General features: G+C 37.9%; 1 protein-coding gene across 6 annotated transcripts in view; it reads left to right on the forward strand.

Moving 5' to 3' along the window:
* Nucleotides 1–17,911, forward strand: part of CEP78 (centrosomal protein 78) — a 57,713-nt gene extending 39,802 nt beyond the window's left edge. For all 6 annotated transcript variants that reach the window (XM_040541734.1, XM_040541729.1, XM_040541730.1 and 3 more), the window contains 8 exons: nucleotides 3,015–3,123; nucleotides 5,160–5,295; nucleotides 7,304–7,349; nucleotides 8,832–8,975; nucleotides 12,297–12,374; nucleotides 14,071–14,237; nucleotides 15,444–15,597; nucleotides 17,087–17,911. In XM_040541734.1, the coding sequence (XP_040397668.1) occupies nucleotides 3,015–3,123; nucleotides 5,160–5,295; nucleotides 7,304–7,349; nucleotides 8,832–8,975; nucleotides 12,297–12,374; nucleotides 14,071–14,237; nucleotides 15,444–15,597; nucleotides 17,087–17,608 (1,356 nt within the window). In that variant the 3' untranslated portion in view covers nucleotides 17,609–17,911. The remainder of the gene's footprint in view (nucleotides 1–3,014; nucleotides 3,124–5,159; nucleotides 5,296–7,303; nucleotides 7,350–8,831; nucleotides 8,976–12,296; nucleotides 12,375–14,070; nucleotides 14,238–15,443; nucleotides 15,598–17,086) is intronic.
* Nucleotides 17,912–21,997: the final 4,086 nt, after the last annotated feature.

A 21,997-nucleotide genomic window follows, 5' to 3' on the forward strand; every position in this document is an offset into this window, starting at 1 on the left:
GTATCTTACTGACAATGCTGACAGTCTTGTATACCAGATTAATAATGTAAATGAAAAATCACTGATCATCAACTTGCTAAGTAACAGCCTCTTCCACAAATAAGAACACAACTGCCTAGATCTGTTATTTCATAAACTGTGTGGGTAGTCTGTTGTAAACAGCATTTGCTGTGTATATCATGTGAACAGTGCAGGCACTCAAAGTGGGATAGTCCACCTGTTCAGCCAGATAAATGCAAACATTTGATGTTAAGGTTAATAATCTTTTGAAACTGAAACGTTTACTACCCTAACGTCAGGATTTACAGTTGATTTTAAGCTCAGTTACATAAGCAGCCTGAGTATTATGAATAGAAAAACAGTTGAGTTTCTTGACGGTAGTATCTTGATGCGCTCTATATTGAAAGTCAGCAGTGTGTGGGTGCTTTGTTACACTTTGTGTAGGTTTTGGTGGTTTTTTTTAGGGATCAAAACAAGTAAATTTATAAATTGTCAGGAGTATCAAAGATGACAAACAGTTGGTCATAAAGTTGTGCTGCAGAAAACTACAAGGACTATTTCTTTATTCTGCCGAAATCAGCTGTACAATTAAAAGAAACTTTCAAGTAAAAATGGTCTAAGGGTGTATTTGAGTCCTAGTGACCTCTTCTAAATTTTGGATGTAACTAATACTCCAGTTCTTTCTATTTTCAACAAGTTTTAGCATAACTCAAACTTCAGTTCCTTTTCTGCTTTTTCCCCTGTATTTTTATGAAGGATCCATCACAGATTAAGTTTACAAATTTAAAGAAGCAATGTGTTTTTTTTTTTTTTGTTTGTTTCTTGTAGCTTAAGCTTGGCAAGCAAAACAGCCAGTTAGTGTTTACATTGCTTCCTTTTGCCAACTGTGTACTACCTCCAGCCTGGGAGGTTTTAAAAGGATATGCTGGTCCTTTTTCCATAGTGGGGAAAACATGCATATCTGTCTTGGAAATATTTAACCTGGGGGGGGGGTGTCTTTATTTTTATCCATGATAGTTGCTAAAAATCTGGATTTCATATTGATAGGAAATAAAGATTCAGTTGTACTAAGTTTAGCCTTTGGGTAGGGACTTCTGAGACAAGGTCTAAGATACAGTTTTCTGTCTGAAACTAATCCATTGCTTATTCTTGCAGCAAGTTACCTAACTCATACCATATCTCTTCCACAGAGCCAGCTAAAGACTTGGATGGATGACCATCCCTAGTACTTCTTCCAGTTTCATCTGCTTCTAGTTTCAGCTTTTTAACCTGACAGAGGCTAACTGTTACAAGTCTCATGACTAAAACTCAGTAAAATGTGGAATTTGTATATATCGGAGGAGTGGCAGAGCTACGTTCTGCATGATCTTATCATGGCACCTGCTATGTGAACTCCATATTTTCTGCCTGAACTGCTTGTTGAGTCAGGGAAAAAAAAAATAGTGTGTTGCTTCATAAAGAGGAGTTGGGTGGGCTTTTGAATAACTTTATAGTAGTAAGCCATAATAACAAAAGATCACGTCTTGGCTGCCACTAATAGCCTCTAATGTACCGTTACACTTGCTTACTGGATATGTGTCTCAGCAGCCCTTCCATCCTGTTCTGCATAAGTCATTTCTCTGTTTTTTAATAGCATTTATGTACTTGTCCTTTGGGTTGGGTTTTCATGTTTGCAAGAAGGATTGCTCACTGCTAACCGGTGCCTCTAAACATAAGAAATTTTCCAATAGGTTTAATGGACACTTAAAATAGAGAAAGGTTGTATTATCTTAGCAGCACTGTGCAGTTCTTGGATGGTGAATTGTAATTGCAGATATGATTGGGTGTACTAGGTGGTGAAAGTTTGTGTAATATCTGGGAGAGACTGAGTAATTTAGAAGAAAAATCCACTGGAGATTTCTACAAGTTGCTTTCATAGTCCCAACTTCAGGACTTTTTCAACTGTCTTAATACCTTTGCTGTCTTCATACTTATTGTACAACAGAAGCAGGTATCTAACCTGATAGCATGTCTCTTGAGTAGGTGAACTTCACGTTTGACCTAGTAATAGCTGGTTTATGTGTAGTAAAACAAAGCTAAGCTATTCTTCCTGTTAAAAGTTTACAGTTAGTTTTAGTCTATTTTGTAGTTGAAAATGAGCAGTTCACTCTGCTAGAATTTGTTAGTTGCAACACAGTAATTGCAGATTAATCTTCCCTGTGCATTAGGAGGGATTAGTTTTGGTTTCCTGTTCCTAGTACTATGATGGTGGGGCTTAGGGCTGTCTGAAATAAGCATTAATATTAACTACATTTCCTTCGATGGCTGCTTCAGCAGTGGACTTTGTGCTAACTATAACTTGATGCACAGTGAAAATTATGTGACCGTGTAACTTGGGAATAATAAGACTTCAATTGGCAGAAGTAGAACCTTTTATGAGTAGATCTGTTGCCGTAAAGAAGTCTGAATTGCAGCAATTGCCTTTGATTATCAGCATCTTAATTCTATTTGAGATGCTCTTACTTTGCATGGATGTCTTTTCATTAGAGGCAGGGAAAATTGAACTTTTTTTTTTTAAATACTAACTCTTGGTAATATAAAATCATGTTAGTTAAGCTTTTATTACTCTGGAGAAGTTTGGCGGGAACCAGTCATTCCTAGCAAGCCAGCTTTCTGTAGAGAATGAAAGCCAGAGCCAGAGTTTCCTTTTTTATAGGGTTGATGCCATTTTTTTACTATAAAAGGAGAAGTGTTTTGTGCAGGAGAAACGAAAATATTGGATGGGATATTACAGTGGTATTCTGGGAACACTTACTGATAATGCAGCATTCAGACTTGCATTGAGTCTGTGTTTAAGTTGGGGGCTTGTGGGATTTTTGTTTTTCTCTAGTTTTACAGTTCACTATGAAGTTGTAACTAGCAGTGGCAGTCTTGTATCTGACAAAAAAAATTAAACTTGATCTTAAATAAGCACCTCTTTAAATATTAGCTACTAAACTAACTTTTCTTTCTTTATATTAAAAACATAAATTCAGTATAAATGGCTGACTTCACCATCTTCCAAGGATGCTTTGAAAGCTAGACCAAAGAAAAGAACTATTGTCCTAGGAAGTGGTCGAAAAGGAAAAGCTACTATTCGTATTGGTAATATTGTCTTTGTTTTTTCCTGCAGTAGTGAATTTTGTTTACAAAATGGCATGTTAATGTTTAAGAATGTTAATTATGAAATGTTTAGTGTGTCTAAACATCAGTGTTTTGCAGAATACCTTTCTTCAAAGAAAATTTAATATTAATAATGTCTCTGCTACCATCAATGGTTTCTATAGCGAACTTTCTGTTGCTTTTAGGGCTGCTGTATATGTGGTTGGGAAAAGTGTAGGATATACTAAGTTAACTGTTTTGAAGCATTGCATGTATTCTGAGTGCATTCTCTCCACAATTCTTCACTTCTAGGACACTTGCTGGTAGGGAGTTGCCTAGTTTTTCTGATGCTGTAGCCTTTCTGTAGCAGACTGTGCCAAAACGAACAATAATTATTTTTTTAACTGATGTACAAAATGTTCTTTTTTAAAACTTCATGCAAACATATTATAAATAATATGCTTAAAATAACATAGGTATTTTGAATATTTATAATTAAGTACTGGTAGCTGCATGTTGTGGTTTAACCTGGCAGGCAGCTGAGCACCACACAACCATTCACTCACTACCCCCCACAGCAGGATGAGGGAGAGAATCTGAAAAAAGGTAGAACTTGTGGGTAGAGATAAAGACAATTTAATAGGATAAAAAAAGAAGGGGAAATAATAATAATGATGATTAAAAAAACAAGTGATGCACAATGAAGTTTTTTACCATCTACTGACTGATGCCTAGCCAGACCTCAGGTAGCACCCCTCCCTGCCTCCCAGCCAACTCCCTCCAGTGTTACTCTTCAGCATAACACTGTATTATGGCATGGGACATACCTTTGGCCAATCTGGGTCAGCTTCTTATTCACCCCCAGCCTCCTTGCTGGCAGGGCAGCACGAGGAGCTGAAAAGTCCTTAACTTAGTGTAAGCACTGCTCAGCAACACCTAAAACATTGGTGTGTTATGAGCATTATTACCACCTAAATCCAAAATACAGCATCATACCAGCCACTAGGAAGAAAATTAACTCAATCCCAGTTGAAACCAGGACACTGCAATACACTATTTCTCAATAAAATTACTGAAAATTTCACCGTAATACATTTGGCTTGTCTTTTCATCTTTGCTATTGTTATCTGGAAGCATAGAGGTAAGCATAAATCAAAATCTGTTTGTATATATAAATCCTGGTGCTCAGGGTGATGAAAGAAAATGCCTTACTTAAATACAGTTTTAAAAAATCTATCCCATTTACTTGTTGAGAATAAAGTGACATTTAGAATTCTGTTACCCCAGTTCTACATTTCTGTGCCTTTACAAAATCAGTTGTTCTATTGATTGTGCTCAAGAAGTAACTTGAGTTTCATCTTGTTTAACTATATAAAATACGTAGTGAACAGTTTTCTGGGTCTTAATTCTGTTGATACATAACCTGAGGTAGAGTCTAGACATTTATTCTGAATCTACTTTGAGTTATAGCGTATGATTTAAACAACAACAAAAGGCTGGATTAGTGAATACAACTTTGTTAATTACTCTTCTTAAGTGATGATGCTGGTGGTCTGTGGAAGTGATCAACAGGAATACCAGCTTTAAATGCATCTTGCAAACTACGAAAACAATCCTTTTCACACTAAAACCACTAGAGGGCAATTTGAAGTGCATATTTAGCCTTATTTATTTATATTTATTATGAACTGTCTAAGCTCCCACTTCCAACAACTGAATTGGATATCTGAAATTACCAGTATTAATAAATTTTAGCTATGAAACTTTGCTTCCATTTCTTAATAACAGTGTGCATTACTTTTGCCAACCTGACATAACTGTTAAACATGCCAGGAGATTAGCTGGCCAACCTTCTTTTTGACAAGCAAAACAGAAATCAGTTTTTGAAAAGATAAGCAAAATAAGATTGAAATGTAGATTTCCTGCAGTCCCTTTTATTACATTGGAAATTTCACTTATAAACAGTCAACTGCAACTGTATGTATGAATATCTAGGTACAATGAAATCTCTCTTCTCCTATTCTTGCTGTTCAATGCAGGATTAACATCTAAAAAGTCTGTAAGTCCTGGGAAAAAGACTACATCTGTAAAAGATAGTTATTCACCAAAACCACTGCCACCGGGCACAAAAGGCTTCCTCCCTTGGCGCACTGCAGAACGTGCAAAGAGATGCAGGTGAGGTTTTCACAGTAAAAGGGAAAAATATTGAAGCATAAAAACTGCGTAATAAAGGAAGGAGAGAGCAGTGTTAGTTTTTCTAAATACATATTTGAAGTTGGACACAGAACTTCATATTGTATCCATACTCTTTCTCCTTATATAATTCTTGGAGGGTATTACAAATTCTGTTCCAGTAAGTTTTTAAAATGCACACAAAGACATAATTTGATGGCTATGGGAATATCCAGGTGTACCAAAACAAAACAAATCTTGTTCGTTTACTCTCTTGTTACTGATGATTTATCATACTTCTTCATAGCTGAAGATATCATTTAGTTTTCCAAGCTTGTAGTATTGTTGATCAGGCTTCCAACTCAAGATGTCTAGGAATTCTAGATGTCTAGCAACTGGCTGATGGGCAGGGCTCAAAGGGTTGTGGTAAATGGGGCCACATCTGGCTGGTGGATGGTCACTAGTGGGGTCCCTCAAGGCTTCATTTTAGGGCCAGTCCTCTTCAATGTTTTTATAAATGATTTGGATGTAGGACTAGAAGGTGTTTTGAGCAAATTTGCTGACGATACCAAACTTGGAGGAGTTGTGGACTCTGATGAGGGTGGAAAGGCCTTGCAGAGAGATCTGGACAGATTGGAGAGCTGGGCAATCACCAGGCACATGAGGCTTAACAAAAGCAAGTGCTGGGTCCTGCACCTGGGACGGGGCAACCCTGGCTGTACGTACAGACTGGGTGACAAGACGCTGGAGAGCAGCCCCGCAGAGAGGGATCTGGGGGTTGTGGTTGACAGCAAGTTGAACATGAGCCAGCAGTGTGCCCTGGCAGCCAGGAAGGCCAACCATATCCTGGGATGCATCAAGCACGGCATCACTAGTTGGTCGAGGGAGGTGATTGTCCCGCTCTACTCTGCGCTGGTGCGGCCTCACCTCGAGTACTGTGTGCAGTTCTGGGCACCACAGTACAAAAAGGATGTGAAACTGTTGGAGAGCCTCCAGAGGAGGGTGACGAAGATGGTGAAGGGCCTAGAGGGGAAGACATATGAGGAGCGGCTGAGGTCGCTTGGCCTGTTCGGCCTGGAGAAGAGGAGGCTGAGGGGGGACCTCATCGCAGTCTACAACTTCCTCGCGAGGGGGAGTGGAGAGGCAGGTGACCTATTCTCCGTTATCACCAGTGATAGGACCCACAGGGAATGGTGTTAAGCTGAGGCAGGGGAAGTTTAGGCTGGACATCAGGAAGAGGTTCTTCACCAAGAGGGTGGTCGCACACTGGAACAGGCTCCCCAGTGAAGTAGTCACTGCACCAAGCCTGTCTGAATTTAAGAAGCGATTGGACTGTGCACTTAGTCACACGGTCTAAACTTTTGGGCAGACCTGTGCGGTGCCAGGAGTCGGACTTGATGGTCCCTATGGGTCCCTTCCAACTCGGGATATTCTGTGATTCTATGAATTCTCCCCATCATTTCTTTCTGTTTTGTCTCCTCTAGTTCTGATATAATTGTTGTCACCTTAGCCATATGAAGTTTAAAAAGAATTTTATAGCACTTGGAAGTTGTAATATTGTTATAATGCTTCCTTTCCAACACTTTGAAGAAATAAAAAATGATACAAAGACAACCAAAAATCTTACGTATTCCATAACCTCCATTTTGAGCAGCTAAGGTCTGTTTAAACAAACAAATTTCCTAATGTGTTATAACTAATTGTATGAAACTTGTTTTTTAGAAATGCTGAACACCAATTTATCTTGCTGACTTCAGTTCATAATAAACTAAACAAGATACCTATTGAAGACATTGTTAGCATCCAGTAATGCTGCCCTAAGTCATGATTAAGTAGCAGTACTAGTAGAACAAAATGAGAATGTAGTGAGTGTTAAAGGGGTACAGCAAAGTGTCTTGCTGTTTTAACTTAACCGTTTCACCTTTCTTAAAGCTGGTGTTTAGAAATGGAAGTAGCAATGATGACTTTACAAGATTACTTTCCTCAAAAGTGTTTTTCTCACCCTTTTTAGGGGAGGGGCAGTGGATGGTAATGAAGAGTTACCAGTGAAGATTCAGGTACTTCCTTGCTCATGTGAAGGTTTATTTAGTATATGAGTGCTTAAAAAAAGATGTGTGCTCAACACAATCTTACTGTCTAAAAGTTGAGACTGGGACATCTTAACTTAAAGTTTGTCACATAGAAGTGCGAAGTAATAGTTTACTTCAGCATTTGGTTGAATCTTTGATGCTCAGTTTATTCCCATTTCTGTATCACTATTTTTGGTTTATTAACCCTATGAGCAGGCTGGGGTTGAGTATGGACACAATCCACTCTGAGGCAATAAGTAGAATTAACATTTTTCTCTGAGGTTCTGCTCTCCCCCTTCCTCTCCCTCTTCCTTCTGCTTTTGGACTACGTTCCTGTGTTTGAACCCATCTGTGTTTGTAGGGGGAACCTCTTTCCTCCTTCACCTTCCCATTCCCAGTCCTCCCCCACTATCAGAGAAAAGCTGGAGATTAGCATATGCTGAAGTTGAATTTGTGCACAGATGGGTCAGATTGTTGCTGCAGCCAGCACACTTATCCCTACTTTGACATGGGCTTCCCCCAAGTTGCAGTCCACTGGGAACACCTGCTGCGGTATGGACTCTCCTACAGGCTTGTACTGTGTCTCTCTGGGATGGAGTTCTCTGTCAGGAAAGGAGGGTGGGGGGGCAGGTCTTGTTATGAAAACATCTGTTCTCCCAAACAGCCACTTCACGTATTAAGGCCCTGCTTTCCAGGTTGTGTTTGAACATTGCTCGTTGGTGGGAAGTTGAGATATTGTTTTTCTGTCTTCCATGCTCCCGCACAGCATTTGCTTGTCTTTTTTCTCTTCCTTTTAACTTTTATTAAATTATCCTTACCTCAAGCCGTGAGACTTTTTTTTTCTTTCCAGAATACTTTCTTTTCCCCCTCTTCTGAGGAAGCAGGGCGGTGAGCAGTTGTGGTGGAGTTCAGCTACCCAGCAGGGTGAAACCACCACAGAGTTCCAGTTCTTTTTTGTCCATCTGTCTGCTTTGACAGGTGGTCCTCCACAGGCTGCTCTGTCATGGACAACTACCTCCTTCTCCTCTGACCTTAGTGTGCCCTCTGTTTCTCACTGTTTTCTCCTAATTGCTGCCTGTGGTGTTTTTTATGTCCTTTAGTAAGCATGGTTTCACAGAGGTACTGCACATGTGGATTGGCTGTGTCCTGTGGTGGGGGCCACTGGAGCTGGCTGGAATTGGCCACGTGTGGCACAGAGCAGCACCAGGTCTTCTCCACAGAGGCTATCCCCACAAGCCCCTAGTGCTAAAACCTTGTCACGTATACCCCATATGTACACACAGATCTTTTTATATGTTATTATGCAAATTTATCCCAGAATTGCATAACTGGGTGGGCTGCATATTCATTTTAATGGACTTTGGGAAAAGATTGCATTTAAATGAGGCTTTTGATAGCATTTAATCTTTCTTTTTTGTTACACAGTTTAATGCTGTGGGTGGGTGTGTTTTTCTTTTCTGATGCAATTAGACAGGTATTCCTGTGAAAGTGACGGTAGAAAGTGCTTCAACACCTGAAACTGAAGAGACAGAAGATTTAGAAGATGTTACCCATAATCCAGATTTGACAAAATCACTAGATAAGATTAATGTAACAAAGCATCAACAATTCCAGGTAAGAAACATGTTCTGTGCCTTAAATTTCATGAAGATCAATGATACCAAATAAACTTCTATTCAGGAGATTATGATTAAGCTAATAACTAGTCACAGAGTGCTTTCTGAATAGGTTTTAATTGTCACACAGGCTTCCATTTCAAAAGATGAGGGTTGATTGTGCACTGAATTTCCAGCCTCTGAATAGTGCAAATGAACATGTGTATGCTATGCGCATCTTGCCAAATCAGCGTCATAATAAGGAAGAATTACACTTAATGCACACAACTGTATAATGCATAATTTCTCTTTTCTGGACTTGAATCATGGTTCCCAAATCTTTTGTTGAGTATTATTGCTTTAGTAATTTCCTTACAAGTACTTTCTTTAAAAATGTATTTTAATGTTATTTTGAAGAGCTAAAATACTCTAATGGTTGTTGCATGAAAATAATTAAAAATTAAAAGTGTGTAAAAGCTCCATTTTATAACTGAGCTCAGTAACTATTTTTTTTAATTTGCTCTTTATTATTTCATCTATTACTTTGGTAGTTCTGAAAAAATGAAGTAGTTGCAAATGTCTTCACAGAGAGTGTTCTAAGAAAAGGGAGGGAAGACAAACGTCTTTCAGTGGCCCAGTAACACTGCTGTGCCAATCTAGCACTACTATAAGATACATTATCAGTCAGAGTAACAGGACTGTATCTCACCTGTTAGGACTTGGATTTTGAATGGAGAAGCTCCATGTAAGTTGCATAAAATAAGACTTGCAGTCAGTCTTTCCATGGTGGTTGTTGTAAAGGACCATGCTGTGTGAACAAACTGTTTGTTTGGGACCACAGAGCTGTTTTTATATAAGCGAAAATGAAGTTAAAACTTGATACTGTTGCACATCTATATGTAATGGCAAATTTGGGGTAGCTTTGAGTTGATGTGGAAGGCAAAATGACTCTACAAATATAGGGTAAATAGATTACATCAGCTGAAAAAATGGCATACTTACCCTTTTTCTCTAGAAACTTTGGGAACATTTTTAAGGTATTCACATTGGCCTGGGACCTAGTTGTGTAGGTGGTTTCATACTACTATTCATGTGCAGTTTGTTGATACTGTGCCTCTGCTGTGGCTTCAGCACTCTCATCTAGAGCATTCTGTCTGGAATCATGGAAATCCATGTGCCAAAAGCTTCTGTGCAACAAGTACAACAAAACAGGAGTGTTTTCAGGAAATACTTGATGTTGTGTTCTTGTTGTTTGGAGACAACAGAACATTATTTCTGGGACTCAAGAATGCAACCAAGCTGAATAAGAAGAGTAAAGTTCTGCACCTGCACCTGCAAAGAAGGCCAACAGTATCCTGGGCTGCATGAGGAAGAGTGTTGCCAGCAGGTTAAGGGACGCGATCCTTCCCCTCTAGTCCACACTGGAGAGGCTATACTGGGAGTAGGGTGTCCAGTTCTGGGCTCCCCAGTACAGGAGGGACACACTGGGGAGGAGTCCAAGGAAGGGCCATGAAAATGATGAAGGGACAGGAGCATCTCTCCTATGAGGAAAGGCTGTTCATGGGACTGTTCAGCCTTGTGAAGAGCAAGCTCGGGGTGGGGGTGGTCTTACCAATGTGTATAAATTTGTGAAGGGAGTATGTGAAGAGAACAGAGCCAGGGTTGTTTTCAGTGGTGTCGGGTGCCAGGACAAGAGCCAGTGGGCACAAACTGGAACACAGGAGCTTTCATCAGATACATAAGGAGAAACTTTTTACTGTGAGGTTGACTGAGCACTGGCATAAGTTGCCCAGAGTGGTTGTGGAGTCTCCTGTCTTGGGGATGTTCAAAAGTGTGGTTTTCAGAAACATAGTCCTGGACTCAAGATGTCTCTGCTGAGCAGGGAGGTTGGACGAGATGACCTCCAGAGATATGTCGACTTCAGCCATTCTGTCATTTTGTGATGCACTGCAGAGACAGAAAGAAAGTGTGTCTTTTGCTTTGGGGTAGGGTTGTCATATTGACCTTTGTGGTCCAAGCAGATGTAGTGTTTGCTCTGTTTAGCATAAAAATCCTTTTTTCCAACTTAGTGAAATAAATCAGATACTTCCAGTATATCTCTGGATTACATATAGTGCATCTGCAAGGAAGGGGTAATTTGTGATTAATTTGTGCTTACAAAGAGAAAGAACTATAAATTCTAGGAATGTACTCCAAAATTGGTTCCAAATCTCCCATCTTTTATTGGTCCAGATTTTACTGATTTTAGTTACAGTAAGGTAATCCACTGTAGTGTCACTTTCTAAATTTGATACCAGAATACTTTTCTAGGCCACAGTGACATAATCTGATAGCATTATTAAAGCAGTATGGAACAGTTCCTGTTCATTACCCATTCTTTTTGTTATACTGATTCAAAACAAGAATTTTGCACTGTGGAAGAACCACGCTAACCACGTGTCACAATTTAATTGTGAGGTCTACTTCCTCTCCATCCTTCAGTACTTTTCTGTTTCTTAATTAAGTCTTTTCCCATCTTGTATCTTTGTTTATCTAATCATAAGGCAAATTAATTCAACTTGATGTTGTGGTAAAAAGTGAGATTTTTCCACATTAGTTCTCAGCCATCCTAATAATTCACACTGGCTGATGTGATTTGGGTGAGTTCCAGAACTGGAGCAAAGTGAATAGCAGAAGTCTGTGGCTAATAATGTGAAAGGAAGCAGGGGTCCCTTCTTAGCTGTGTTAATTGTACTTACGTACTGTTGTTAAACGGCACTTACTGCACAGCTGCTTGGGTAGAGAGCTGTCATGAGGATTGATCAGCTGAACACCTTGATTACTGTTCAGCTAGTAGCAGACCTTAGCAGAGCCTTTCAGTGAAGAGGGACAATCAGCTGTGGAAGAACAATGATGGAATTACAGAGTGGGAATAAACAGTAAGAGGTGGAAGCTCCTTATGCTGCCAGTGTGCCAAAAGAAGAGATCTCTCCGAACATCCCTTGATGTGACTGAATGATAGAAATTTGACTTTAGTATGCAAGTTTTTGAGAACTTCAAATCCTTCTGCTCAAGGAAGGGATTTAAGCATGCTACGCTGAGACAATAACAGTTGTTTTCACTTAAAATAAACAAATTCCTTTTGATAAACAAAAATGTAATTTCTGCTTAAATGAAAACCAAAAACTGATAAATATTCTTTCCTTCCACTAGAGGGAATCTCAACTGTCAGTTTCCTCTCATTAAGAATGTAGTTGAGGAAATACCCAGAACTTAAAATTGTCACTTGTATGTGTTGAATTTGTGTGTAATATTGCATACTGATCTGACATTTGGAAATAAATTTTCTGTTTTACGATAGTTGGAGCTGGAAGAATGCATAGAAAAATTAAAGGAAGAACGAAGAGCCAGAGTAAAGGCTGAAGAACGGATAACAGAGGTAATGATCCTTAACGGATAATCATCTTTACTTTAAAGGAGGCACGAATCAAACTATCCACTTGCTTAATTGTAGTAATTATCAGTAACCTCTAACCTGGTAGCTTCTAGAATTTCAGTTCAAAGTCACATGGATCATTTACTAGCCTAAGGACAGTGATGAAATCTACATTTAGTAATGTGTGTTTGTTCTCCTGATCCTATTCCAGAGCCTTGAACTCCTGGTCAAGCTACCCTTTCAGTGTGCTTCATTCATTTCGTGTTTTAGATATGACCTAGAGCATTTTGATGTTTGTTTTCCTTGAGAAAGTAGTTAATTCTGCTTGCAGTTTGTAGCAGATGGATAGTTTTTTGACTTCTCCCACCTTCTCTATCATGACTTGCACTGAGAAGCTGTTTGTTGCAAATGTTAAAAATTAAAGGGACAGTATAAGCCAAATATAATAACTTCATAATTTTTGTTCTTGTGGGCAATAATAATGTTGGATGGGTTTACTGATAGCATGTTGGCCACAGTTATGAGTTGGTGTTGCTGACCTAGAAAGATCCTTTTGAATTGACTGTAATCAAAAAGGAGAATTTCTTGCAATAGAGTTGAGTGTAAGATATGTAATTTAATAGGTTTAGTGTTTATATGTGATCTGCAGTGGGATGACGTTTATGGTATTATTTTGAACTTGAACAAGAAGTGGTGCCCAGGACATGAAGCAGGTTTACAAAAAGGACTCTACTCTACAAGGTTCATTTTTGTCCTTCATTGTGGACATCCCCATCCTCCTGTAATGTAAAGTGCACCAGTAGTCTGTGCTGGTTTATACTTAAATACTTTTCAGGCTAAATACCCACTGCGGGATGTCTTATTTCTCATGCCAGACTGTTTGAACATAGTACCTTTCCTGAGGGGAAGGGATAAGCTAAGTAGCAATAACCTCTAAAATTGATCACTTTGCTAGCTAAACATCTAGAGTTCATTAGGCAGACGTGTATTTTTTCTGGCCTTCTGTTATAAAAGACAAAAGAAAATAAGCCTGTGGCAGCAGAGATTGCATGTTTGTGAACTCAAGTGAGTGACTTAATGCTTCACCCAAACACAAAACCCTGTGTATTCTACAGTTGTCAGCTTTCAGACTGTCACTGATTTGATTAACGTTCAGTGTGAAGGAAAAATGGGATTATCTTAAACTTTGAATTTTGAGATGCACAGAGCAGAGGAGAGATAGTGGTATGCATTCCCTCTGATACAGAGGGATGAAGAGTGTTGGCCTTCATTAAGGTCTTTTTTTTACTAGTAAAAATAAGTTATTTGGTGCTAATGTGTCGTATTTTATATATATGCAAAATAACATTAGCGATAATGTGTTGTATTATATTTGCAAAGTAACATGACTTAAAATCTAATGTCCTTGCTTGCACTTGCTCTGCACCATTCTGTACATATTAAAGACAGTGCTGAATAAGCAGTTTTGAGTGCTTTCATCAAGTTCACTTATGGTAGCTTAGAATTACAGCTGAGGATAAACAAACCTGCATGGACTTCCATGTAACAGTGCCCTGAATGTTTCTGGTACATGAAGCTCTACATCAGTGATTTTTGGTGTTTCCTTTTGTGATATTGCTCTATAGACTTGCAGAGGTGGTATTTGTTTGAACTGAGAATGGTAGAAATTGATTTACTTTTTTTTGCCTTTCTTTTGTAGCTGGAAATTGAAAATGCAAGGCTTAGGAATCTAAATACCTCCCTGTCTGAGGTTCTTCATGCGCAGTCAGTAGCCAACGTGATTTTGGAAGATGAAGGTGTTCTTGGCAGCATTGAGAACTCTTTTCAAAAGTTTCATGCTTTTTTAGACCTCCTTAAAGATGCTGGGTAGGTTGTTGCTTTACTTGAGTCTTACACTTTCTGCTGAGACTTTTTCCAAAATTATCCTCTCAGTTAATTATGCTGCCTTTTCCCCTCAGATCTCTAGGAGTGTACTGGCAAACAGCAAAGGAAAAAAAAAAAAAGCTATGTCCTTGCTGTTCAGTCTTTTGTCAGTGTAAAAAACATCCAAGCACTGTACCTCTGAATTCAAGTATCTGTCCTTTCAAGAAGCCCTTTCCAAAAGAGAAGAAAGCTTCTATTGAATTGTGTTTGCTAAGTGTTCAGTGGATCATCTGTGGTTCTTAGGGTTCCTGTAGTTCAAAAGGCTGAAAATGCAGTTGAACTGGCTTCAGAAAGTGTTCTGTTGTATTGGGGCCCTCTTTTACTGATGGAAATACAAAAGGCTAGATGAACGGAACTGTACTGGGTACTTAAATTTTGGATTGCTCATTATGACTTGAAATATTCTAGAGAACATTGATTAAAGTTTGTGTTAAGACTCTGCCAAAGGAAAGGTGTTCTCTAGCTACATAAAAATATATTTTTTTCAAATGGGTCTTATATCTGTTCATGACAAGTTCTGCAGCTGCTCTGAAAGTTAAAAAATCCCAGTCACAAAGACTGGTTTTCTCCATAAGCTTCTGTAAAGAGCCATGCTATCAGGTGATGGCTGCAACTTTTGACTTCTTATTGTGGCTTAAGCTTAAAAAAAAAAAAAGGCAGGTTTGGCTGACTTCTAAACTAGCAGGTGAAACAACATGACTGTGTTCCTGAGGCATGTAATTGGATTTGGCTTTTAGAGGTGATACTAGTTTGGGAGATGTGCACCAAGCTTCTGCCTGAATGATAAAGTTTTCATCTTTCATCTGCCTGACACAGAGTCTGTTTGCCGGTATCCTGCTTTGAAATCAGTGCTAACTGGAAGATTACTCACCTTGGTAACACTGAGTAAAAAGGCTGGTGATTTTGTACCTGCAGGCTAATTAGTGAAAAGATAGGAAAATAGCTGTCACCACTAGTTTTGATCTTTGGTAGTCTGTTTTGGGCCTCTTAAAAATGGAAAAACAATCTTCAAATACTGAGATAGATTCTGTTTCTTCTGGTTTTGAGTGTTTAGATCTTTCACATGAATAAGATATTTTTTTTTGTGCGTCATTTTCTACTGTGCTTCGTTTCACAGACTTGGACAACTTGCTGTGCTTTGTTTTACAGACTTGGACAACTTGCTGTATTAGCTGGGATAGACCAGTCAGATTTTGGTCTTTTGGGGCATCCACAAATGAATTCTACTCTCAGTAAGCCTGCTAACGTGCTAAAGGAGAAGTCTTTTGAAGAAGAAAGACAAGAACATATGCAAAATAGCAGAGTAAGTCGATAGAGGGAATGGTAGTGCAATGTACTTGGCAATATCTAATGTACTTTTCAGCAGTTTTCCTACTCTGACTGAAAGTAATGATAACCAAATGATCCGTGAAACTATTATTACAGTCTCTTGCTGTAGCTGTATTTACACAGATGATAGTGGTTAATGTCAACTTTCTAAGTGATAAGCATTTGGAACAGAAACTATACTGTCTTGCCGTGTACTAACGAAAATGTTGGTGGTAATTTCCATGTGTCTTTTTCTGAAATATGAAGTTACCATACTGATACATTAAAAAACTACTCATGATATTTTCTGATTTTAAAGACATTTAAAAATGATATACAGCGCTTTTTAATACCTTAGAATCTGATAACAGAGAATAGTACAATACACCCATTGGAAAGCAGTAATTTTCTTTGAAGTAATGGTAGTATACGTTTCCAGTTCTCTTACATTCCTAGGTGAGCAATGCTATGAATTTCAGGCCAGTACATATCCGTAATATTAGCCACATAAAGTTTTAGTTCCAGCTCCAAAGACAATGAATGGGAAACTTTCAGGATTTTTAAAGCAAGGTACCAAAGTTCCCTTTAAAAAAAAAAAATCAAAGTTAAGATGTTGGCAGCTGCAATCTTGTCCAAGGTCCAAGTTGAATAAAACTTTCATGCTAGGAATATTCTGCATTCTGGTATTTTTCTAATACCTCATGTCTTCCCCACTAAGTGTTCCAAATGATTAAGTGTTCAAAATACTTCAAGAACACCATGAGCTTCTAAAACACAACAATATTTTTTTTTCATGCTGCTGAATGCAATTTCCAATTTTTCAGAATCTGTTAAAATTACTAGGAGTAGTTGAGTTTAATTCTCGTCACAGGTTCTTTCACATTGCTGTAGTTCAGCCTGCAGCTTGCAACTGTGTTTTCAGCTGATGGCATTCTTCTGAACTTGTCCATGCTGCTCTTTTAAGTCATGTCTTTTCTTATTCTGCTCATTTAGAAGCCTGAATTTGAGGTGCTTTTTAAGTATATATGAAAAAAGCTTCAACTAACATTAATACTATTTCATACTTAAATCCTAGTATCTCCTAGTATTTCATAGTTTAGATTCTTTTTGCAGCTAGGTATTGTGGAATAAACTACTGGGATCAAACTATTGTGAACTCAGAGCAAACATACTGAATTTTATTTCAGAATTAAGGAAGTGATTGTGCTTTGGCTGTATTATGACTGACTCATTTCTGTAGCATAAAGTTCAAGCTAGATGTGAAAGAGTAAATATGCCTACTCTGTCATTTTCAGCCTAGCGATCTGCTGAAACTTGGTTGCTTTGTAGGGCAATAGAGGTTATGTGATTGCTATTATCTTTAAATCTCTTGTATATTTTGTAAAGACTTTATTTTGCTATGCAGACTCAAGTATATGACAGTTGCAATATTGGATTTTTTTTTCCATTTGCATCAGTATCTTAACTGGAATCTCTTATTTCAGAGCGGAGGTGGGAACATCCAGCTTTCTCCTGGCACATTTCAATCCCAGCTGGTGGTGAATAATACCTTCTCTTCTCTTCAAGAAACACAGGAATTTCCAGCTGCTGTGCAACAGCAGCAGCCAGTCTTACGAAAAGAAAATGAAAGTCAAGCAATTAACCAAAACAAAGAGGATAAACCTCAAAACAGCATTCCAACATTGTCTGAGAAGAGAGTCAAACAAAATGAACAAGCAAAAGGACATCATTTAGCAAGGCAATTGGTCACCAGTCTGCATTCATTTACTGATTCCAGTGTGAATATTAAAAGTAATGGTAGCAGAATATCCAGCAGTGTTTCTGGTGAAAAAAATAAAAATTTTTCCTCGAAGAAATACATTCCTAGAGTGACTGAAACTGCAATTCCAAATGATGGAACAAGAACAGACCAAAGTAGACTGCAGATGGTAGACTGCTCTGGAACTGATACCGTAGGATCTGTCTCTGAAATACAAGAAAGTATCCACAGTGTTACCAGCACTTGAAGTGTTTGGACTGTTCTTTACACATGCAAGGTTAAAAATAAAATTTGGATGCTTCAGTACAGGTTGTGAGATTTTTTGTAAAGTGATGTAGACTTTAAAACTTACAAAACATTCCATGCTGTTAGTATTCCTGTTTCATGTTTGCATCACTTGTCACTAGATTTTTATTCTTGGAAACAAATGTTGTACTGGTACCCTTCAGTTTTTACTACACACAAAGGTTCCTGGAATACGGTTTTTGTGTATCACAGATCTCGTTATGAAGTGTAAACTATTTCAAGCTAATAAAGTTCAGTAAAAATTTTGGTTTGTTTTTAAATTTATTTCCAGCATATTGCATTGGAAGTGAAAAGACTGGTTTTTAGGGCAAACATGAGTTGATGCCTGACCATGTGAGTATGACATTCCCAAAAGTAGTTGGAAACTTCAGGTATGAAAATGAGTACAGAAACATTTCTAAAATAAATAAATACAGCTGTTCTTTATTGGGGCAGATTGAAGAATAATACATGTGTTAAGGGACTTTTGGAGGATGTCTACTCCAGCTGAGTTAGGTTACTCTCATAAATAACTTACAGAAATGTGAGAACAGAGCTGAAAAAATACTGTTTTGAAACTTCTCAGGTCTGCCCCCCAGCTACTTCTTCACGTCTTCCTGCACGGGCAGCTGACTTGGCAGCTTCTGAAATATGGCACGGAGTAACACAGGTTTTGGTTTGCCTAATGCAGTACAGAAGGTGCTGTTTTGCACTGAAGAAGGTGCACTTCAGTATGGCCCTGAAAAATAAAAGCAGTATCTTTCTTTGTATGCTTGCCTAAGTGCCATGACAAGGCAAGAGACTAATATAGTAATTATGTTGTATAATTACTAGTTTCCTTCAGTGTTTTTAATAGTGCTTTGTCTTTTTTTTTTCCTTCATATAAAGAAGTGGAAGTACTATGAAGTCAACTTATTTGGAAGGGTTGCAAAGATGAAGATGTTAAACATTTAAACAAATTCTTGGAATGGTTTTTAAGCTCTGTGGCAAGGTAAAGTTTTCATTTGGAAAAATTACCTTTTAATTTAGGGTTTACGCCTAGGTCATTTAGTTGAGCAATAGGAATGAATTTTTCAAACAAACCAGTCAGCTTTCTTTGCTTTCAATAATTTATTTCTGTGACATTTTCACATACGTGTCAGTCCTGATTCAAAAGAATTTCTTAAATTACCATAGCTAGCTTTGAGAGATGGGATAGTAGAATCTGATAAACTTTTCTTAAAGACAAACATTGTATAAAGGTTCAAAACTCCTAAGATCATCTAGTCCAACCCTTATAGGTCTTCTCTAACCTAAATGATTCTATGATTTTGTGTTGCCAAGTGATCCTGAAAAGCTTCATTTTTAAAAAGTAGATCAAATTGTAATACTTTAATTTCATATTTTACAGTAGTAGATGAGATTTTCAGTGATCATAACTATTTAACCTATTTGTGATATGGATTTTTTTTTTTCTTGGCAGTGTGTATTCCATCTGGAGAGTTAAAGGGGACACAGGAGGATAGAGCAAAGGAATATTGATTTCACATGTATGAATTAGGCAAGATGGTTTGGGCTGAGTTGGGGTGTGGGGGGGGTGGAATTACCATTAACTTTTTTTTTTCACTCTGTCATCAGAAGTGAGAATTCTGTAACACAAGATCTGTAAAAATTCCTGTCTCCAGCTGCTTGAAAATTGTGGAAAAAAAAAAATCATGAATCTGGAAATGGATTTCTGCTGAGCAAATAGCATGAGATCACCTTGGCTATTGCAATATTGCACAAGTAATTGCATAATGAAAGTACATTATTTATATAGACTTTGTCACTTCAGAATAATAGCAGAGTAATATGTTAATCTATGCATTTTTAGACATTCTCCCAAACATTTGAGGTCTATACTTCAGTCGTGGTTCATTGCTTATAATTTTGATTTGATCAATTCATTGATTGATGAAGTTCCTTCAGCGTTGAAATGCTATGCATTCTTTTTTTAAAACAAAAACTAATCTCTGAAATGGTGGATAATGTTAAAATGTCAAGTGTTCAGATGTGTTGGATTACGAACTGCCTGTTACTTATCTCTTAAAGATACTGTCAAGAACTTAAAACAGTTTATGTATTGTATGCCTATAAATAGCATAAATTCTGTCTGTTAAATAATGTATTTGCTTTTAAAGTATGAATTATGTCAAAAATCGTCATTTGAAGCAAAATTGACCAGGTGGTTTATATAACTTCATCTTTTTTATTTTTTTCTCCAATTGGATTAATACTTAAACATTAATTATTATTTTCAAGCAAAAACATGAAGGGTTCTTCATCTTGTCAGAAGAACTGTCGTGTGGCTTACTGTGAGAATCTGGAGTGGGTACTTTACACATAATCAAAACACTGGATCTGAAGTCAGTAGAGATAACGGATGTCAGTTGCCTTGAGGGAGAAGCACTATTTTAAGGCTATCGCGAATACTTCAGAAGTTTCAAGGTGATGTCATTTTCAAAAAAAAAAAAAAGTATATTGTACATGTGTAAATGTATATGATGATGATATGTAAATGATATGTAAAAATATATTTAAGTATTTTAATGAAAAGTAATAATCTTAAAATATTTTCGTGCATATACATGTTAAGTGATTATGAAACCGTCTTGCCACTGAGTTTGGCTATAGACTGTTTCAACCTCTTGCTATTAGTTAATGTTTTACGTATTTGTCTGTGTTCGTTTGACAAAAAAGCCTAGAATCAATAGCCCAGCTATTTGCTAGAGAATACATTGCTGTTTACTTATAAAACTCTAGCATTTTTCTCTCCTTATTTGGGCTTCCCAGGAATTTTTTTTGCACATTTCACATTTGCAGTATTTGCAGCTAGATCTCTGAAAAACAAAACAACATAACACCTTTCTGAACTACCTGCATCGTATTTTTAGTCTCATCAAAATTTGCCATTCTCACTGGTTTGCTGGACCAGACATCCCAGCTGCCTCCTAAAGTAGATGCCAAGTTGCTGTGTAGTCAGCTTATTTGTCTTTCAGTAATGACGTCAGTTTGTCCATCATTGTACCAGACAGAACTTGTGTGTTCTTGGTCTCCTTGAGTGAGCTAATTCTTTTCCAGCAGTACTCAACGAAGGTTTTTCTGTCCAGCATGACATAAAGCGATGATGAACTCAACAGAAGTTCACTGAAAACTTTGGAACTCCAGTGCACTTTCTCTGACTTCTGTTTTATTTTTCCAGTTATGCTATATAGTTAATATAGCACTCAATGGCTTCAGGTTTGTTAATTATACAAATTCAGATTCGTCTGCAGGGATCTGTGTCAGGGTCAGGTTCTCTGTCAAATGCTGAAAGCCTAAATTGTTCATGAAAGCCATGGCTTTGGAAGCTTGCATTTTATATGGTATGGCTATATACATTGACATAATGAGTGTATGAACTTCAAGGTAATAAGTAGTAATTACTGGTAGAAAAATTTTAAATTAGGAGAACTCTCAATTCAATAGAAACCAAACTCTGATATGACCTTTACTATTCCTCTCCATTGTCTTCAGCTGCAAAAGCATAATAATCCCTTGCGTGTATATAAAATGGACTACTCTGTGTTCAGGTAACTTTAAAGTTCATTCATCTGTATCAATTTTATTTACGTCCTGTCAGCACACAAAAATAGATTTTGTAAAGCTCCGGGTGGCAAGTCTTCCAGCAAAGTTGTTTTCTGATCTCGTAGGAGCTGCTATTTAGACCTTTCTGGTCGGGATGGGACCCTCTCTATCCTGGAGAGAAAAACGACAATACCTGCTACTTAATCCCCATGCTTGGAGCTGATACCTGCATCAGCTTGCCTAGTTCTTGTTTTTGTGTTCTAGCAATTTGTGCTGGAGGTTTGAAAGACATTTAATTCCAAAGTTTTAATTTGCCTTTTTGGTTTATGCCACACTGGTAATACTCAAGACTGATCCTGCTTGGACGTCAAAGCACTTTGCGTAGTAGGGGCCCAGCTTCTCGACATGAGCCACCACCCTGAACTACTTCTGACTGCCTCTGTCATCCCTTCTTACCTAGGGTACCTTTTCCCCAGTGAGTTCGAGTTCAAAGCAGACTCCAGGCAGACACAGACACCCTGGTCTTACCCATAGGAAGAGCGCATACGAAGAGCACGTCTCTTTGGCCAGCTTCTGTGTGAGACTCCAGCAAAAACAATTGTATTATAGTCCCATTTGTGTAGTTACTGAGCGTTTCCCCAGAGGGTTCTATTTAGTTAGAACTAATTTGAATAATTAGAAGTAATTTACTTGTCCAGGGTGTTGTGGCCCAAGCTATACTTTAAGAGTACCCTGATGTTTTGAAAAGATTGTGTCAAGTCTTTAA

The sequence above is a fragment of the Cygnus olor genome, chromosome Z, assembly GCF_009769625.2.
Source record: "Cygnus olor isolate bCygOlo1 chromosome Z, bCygOlo1.pri.v2, whole genome shotgun sequence".
NCBI classification, from domain to species: Eukaryota; Metazoa; Chordata; class Aves; order Anseriformes; family Anatidae; genus Cygnus; species Cygnus olor.